Source organism: Vicia villosa, linkage group LG5 (assembly GCF_029867415.1).
Source record: "Vicia villosa cultivar HV-30 ecotype Madison, WI linkage group LG5, Vvil1.0, whole genome shotgun sequence".
NCBI classification, from domain to species: Eukaryota; Viridiplantae; Streptophyta; class Magnoliopsida; order Fabales; family Fabaceae; genus Vicia; species Vicia villosa.
This window is the reverse complement of record NC_081184.1, coordinates 148,063,498-148,068,693: the sequence shown is the minus strand read 5'-3', so window position 1 is coordinate 148,068,693 and position 5,196 is coordinate 148,063,498. Positions and strand designations below refer to the sequence as shown.

The 5,196-nt window shown below is 33.1% G+C and overlaps 1 protein-coding gene across 1 annotated transcript; it reads left to right on the top strand.

Moving 5' to 3' along the window:
* The first annotated feature begins 1,990 nt into the window (after positions 1–1,990).
* On the top strand, positions 1,991–3,239 carry LOC131607724 (polygalacturonase inhibitor 2-like). The gene has a single exon (XM_058879693.1). It carries the CDS (start codon positions 2,024–2,026, stop codon positions 3,056–3,058), a length of 1,035 nt encoding a protein of 344 aa, XP_058735676.1. The 5' UTR covers positions 1,991–2,023; the 3' UTR covers positions 3,059–3,239.
* Positions 3,240–5,196: the final 1,957 nt, after the last annotated feature.

Below are 5,196 nucleotides of genomic sequence, written 5' to 3'. Positions count from 1 at the left end.
AAACAAAGAGTTTTTTTTGTGACATCAAAGTAGGTGCTCAGGAGGTGACTATGATATCGCAAAGTGTGTGAGATCGTTGCCGGTGAAATGCGACATTCAAACGAGATGAATCTGATGTAGAATTTTGTGAAAATCATGAGTTCGATACCCACATATAACACCATGATTTGAGTTCGAACATAAATATGTGTGAAGAGGGAATGAGTTCTCTAATGCGACGGTGAGAGCTTCTGATGCGATAGAGCGGAATGAAACTACAAGATTAACACATCAACATCCAAGTATGTCTCATTTGGCATGCGATGCAAGGTCCGATCATATTTGACTGAAAAAAATGTTTGAAAGGGTTAAGATCAAATATGAATACAGACCCTCAGTAGAAAATACAATAGCAGCCATGTATGCAGCCAAAATAGTGACCCTTGATTGATTAAATGAAATGAATTTAAAATTCTATTTTTAAAAAGAAAATAATTACAATAATATTCTTAAATCCAAATTTTGTATTCTCAATAATTTATTTTACATTGTCTATTGTTTTTATTTTACCCTTTAGTAATTAATTATGTCGTAACTTTTACTTACAAGTCACAATTTATAGACATTTTTTATATTTTAATTTTATATTTTGAATTAAATATTACTTTGTTCTTTTAAATAGACTAATTTTTATTTTTAGTACATCTAATTTATTTAAAAATTTCATCCTTTTGAAATTTTTGCTATTAATTTATATTTTGGATTAAATATTGATTGTTCTTTTAAATAGATTGATTTTTATTTTTAGTATGTATCTTTATATAAAAAATTCGACCTCTCTAAATTTTTGTTACTAATTTTAGTTTTTATCGTTTAGCAAAATTTTATATTATATGTTCTAAAAATTAGAGATTAAATTGTTAAATTAAATTGAAAGATGTAATATAACATGTATTTTAATTATATAATTTTAATTTTAATTATATATGTTCCAATTATAAAATTAAAATAATTACATTGGAACATATAAAATTTTAAATTTATGTATAATTAAACTATAAAATGGAATATATAATGTTTAAAAGATTATTTTAATTGGAACATATAACATAAAATTCAAGAATTAAAATTATAAGATTATTTATAATACTGTATATAAAATTATAAATTATAAATTAAAAAATTGGATAAATAATATAACTAAATAAATAAATTGTTTACGAAATTAAAATTAAATAATTAACATAAATTTTATATTATATGTTACAATTTAATCTTTAATATTAACATTTGAAACATATAATATAAAACTTGGTAAAAAGATAAAAATTAAAATTATTAGTAAAGATTTAGAGAGGCCAAATTTTTAATAAATTTTTGATACATTAAAATCATAATTAGTCTATTTAAAAGAAAAAAAACACATATAATCCAAAATATAAAATTAAAATATCAAAAATAATTTAGGAACGCAAATAAAAGTTACAACATAATTAATTATTAAAGAGTAAATTAAATAGACAATGTGAAATAAATTGTTGAAAATATGATATTTGAATGTAAAAATAATTATTGTAATAGATTTCTTTTTTAAAAATATAATTTTCAATTCATTTTAATTAATCAGTCCAAGGGTATTTGGCTGCATACATGACTGCTAATGTTTTGGCCGCCGAGGATATCAATATCCCGTATCTCCCTGAAGCTATCCTTGTCCATGTTTCCAAACGAATATCATACCGCACAAAAGTGTTTCAATTTCATAGATTTCTCATATTGAGTTGATTGCAAGCTAGCCGAGCAACAATTTTTGAGAGCAACAATTTTTGACAATAAAGTTAAATGCAAGCTAGCCAACAATATTTGACCATAAAATGAAATGCTTTTCAAACGAGCAGTCACAAAGACAATATTCATGCCTCTTAAAATTACAAAAACTATTATATTTAATTTAATAATGCAACATCTTATATTCATATGACACATATAAACCTATATATATATACCCCATCAACAAGCAACAGAAAGGAAGAAACATAACAAGATGATATCTTCAACCATGCACAACTTTCCCTCATGCATACTACTTCTCCTTCTAACCTTAACCGCAAATCTCTTCCTTCCATCACTCTCAGAAAGATGCAACCCAGATGACAAAAAAGCCCTTCTCCAAATCAAGAAAGAATTTGGCAACCCAACCAAACTCTCTTCATGGGATCCAACCACCGACTGCTGTAACGGCACATGGTCCGGTGTTTCATGCGACACCGACACACAAACCTACCGAGTGAACGACCTCGATCTCTCCGACCTCGACCTACCTCAACCCGTCTCCATTCCACCCTCGATCACAAACCTCCCTTTCCTCTTCTATCTATCTCTCTCCCGCATACCAAACCTCGTCGGTACTATCCCGTCGTCAATCTCCAGCCTCACCAAACTCCGGTACCTCTACCTCAGCCACAACAACCTCACCGGCGTGATACCCAACACCCTCTCACAAATCAAAAGCCTCTTAACTCTGGACTTCTCTTACAACAAACTCAGCGGTCCCCTCCCTGACACTCTCTCCTCTCTCCCTAACCTCGGCGGAATCACCTTCGACGGAAACCAACTCTCCGGCTCTATACCAGAATCCTACGGCTTGTTTCCAGATACATTTACAGTCCTAACTCTTTCGAGAAACAGTCTCTCCGGCAACATTCCAGCATCCCTTGCGAAACTGAACCTTTCATTTGTGGACTTGTCACGGAACTCATTGGCGGGTGATGCTTCGGTGTTGTTTGGTTCAAACAAAAACACTCAGAAGATAGTGCTGGCAAGGAACTCGCTGGCTTTTGATATTGGGAAAGTTGGGTTGTCAGCGAACTTGAATTCTCTGGATTTGAGGAACAATAAAATCTACGGTACACTGCCGGAGGCACTGACGGGACTGAAGTTTCTGCATAATTTCAACGTGAGCTACAACAATTTGTGTGGTCAAATTCCACAAGGTGATAACTTGAGAAGGTTTGATGAATATTGTTATGCTCATAACAAGTGTTTGTGTGGTTCTCCTCTTCCCGCATGCAAGACTTGAATTAAATAATGGATCCCACAGAATTATATACCTAAATAAAGATGGTTGTAAGTTTAAATTTCAATTCTTAAGAATAAATGTATTGAGTCGTGCAACTTGGATGTTTGAAATTGCACCTCTTCTAGAATATGTCAGCTTCGTAAGCTATCTACAATAAATAAAAATGGGTGAATTCTTAAAAGTTGATTGGTCCAACTGTACTTCATTAATTATTGTTATTAAAAATTATAATTTTTAATATTAGTCATATAATTTCTATATTTACAATTTAATCCTTTTGCATTAATTATTATTAGACATCTCATTTAATTTGAAGTTACTTTTTTTTTTTTTTGATAAGCAAATATGAATATATGGAGTACAAGGGGTACTCAACCCGTCAACAAGAAGCGAGTCAAGCAAAGTTACAACGAAGCCGCACGAATGCAAGCCAACGGATCTAGGAACCAAAGCAAACTATTACAACCAGCACCCCCCTCAATCCTAGCACAAAACCAATCCCAAGCTAATGATTTAGTCATCTCCACAATTTCCCGGACCCCTTTGGTACCACCCTCGAAGAGAGAATCATTTCGCACAAGCCAAATCGCCCACACCACGGCAAACCAAAAGATAGCACCGAAGAATTTGCTCACCTTGGTACTGAGAAGATGCATCATTTCCTCAAAATGATTCGAAACCGACACAAAGGGCGCAACAAAACCAAGCCCAATCCACCTCGAAACCAGCTGCCACACCTGAACCGCTACCGAGCAATTGAAAAAAAAAGATGAACGAGATTTTCTTCCGAACCTACGCAAAAAGGGCACGCCAAATTTTGCAAACCCAATATGATTCCTCTTTCCGCTAATTGATCCCGAGTTTGCAACCTATTGTGAAACAGTCTCTAGGCAAAAACTTTGATTTTACTAGGGACATGACACTTCCATAACAAACTAAAAACAGACTCCACATGAGGAAAAGAAATCGAACCAACAGATGAAAGGACATAAAGCCTATCCGCGGCTGCTTTCACAGAAAAACTGCCTGCGTCTCTCCACCATATAAAAGAATCCCGCCGCTGGGGAGTGGGTGTACAAGACAGCAAACAGTTTTGCAAATCCTGTAAATCCGATTCAGCCTGCACCGACAGTAACCTATTCTCACGATTCATGTTCCAAATCCACACACCGTTGAACCAGCATCCCATATCCGAAATTAAAGACCTGCTATGCTGCAACATCCCAAATAATGCTGGAAATTGTACTCCTAATGGGACTGGCCCGAACCATTTATGCCGCCAAAAATCGATTAAGGAACCATCCCCTAGCCTGCCCGAAATACTGTTTTCGAACCAATTCATATCAGCCCCACACGAACCTAAAGTCACTCTAAGATCCCTCCACCAAATAGATGATTTTTTATCATTGACACTCTTCGAAGCATCCAAACTGAGGTCCCTAATATCACCATATTTAAACGCCAGCAACTCGCACCAATTTGCCCCTTCATCTGTTAAAATACGCCACCCCCATTTACTCAACAAAGAACGATTAAACATCCCTACCTCTCTCACCCCCAAACCACCCTCCAATTTTGGCTTACAAACCGTCTCCCACACCATCCAATTAATCCTCCTCTTGTTTTCCTTACCGCACCATAAAAACGACCTCTGAATGTTCACCACCTCTTGCAACACCATCTTCAGGGCTCTGTAAAAAGAAAACTGGAACAGCGGAATAGATGACAAAACGGAGTTAATTAAATCAACTTTGTGAAGTTACTTTTTCTAAAAGTATTTCCTATTCCCATAAGACTTTCTCTTTCTGATTATCGTGTAAACTTGCTATGCATTTAATTTTATAGAACTAGTTCTATGGCCCGTGCGTTGCACGGGTTTAATTAGAATTTTGATCTTAATAATTTATATATATATATATATATATATATATATATATATATATATATATATATATATATATATATATATATATATATATATATATATATATATATATATATATATATATATATATATATATATATATAAATGATATCATATACTTAAACGTATTTTTAAATTATATTAAATATAAACAAAATTTAAAATATATGAGAATTCCTAATATATATATATATATATATATATATATATATAT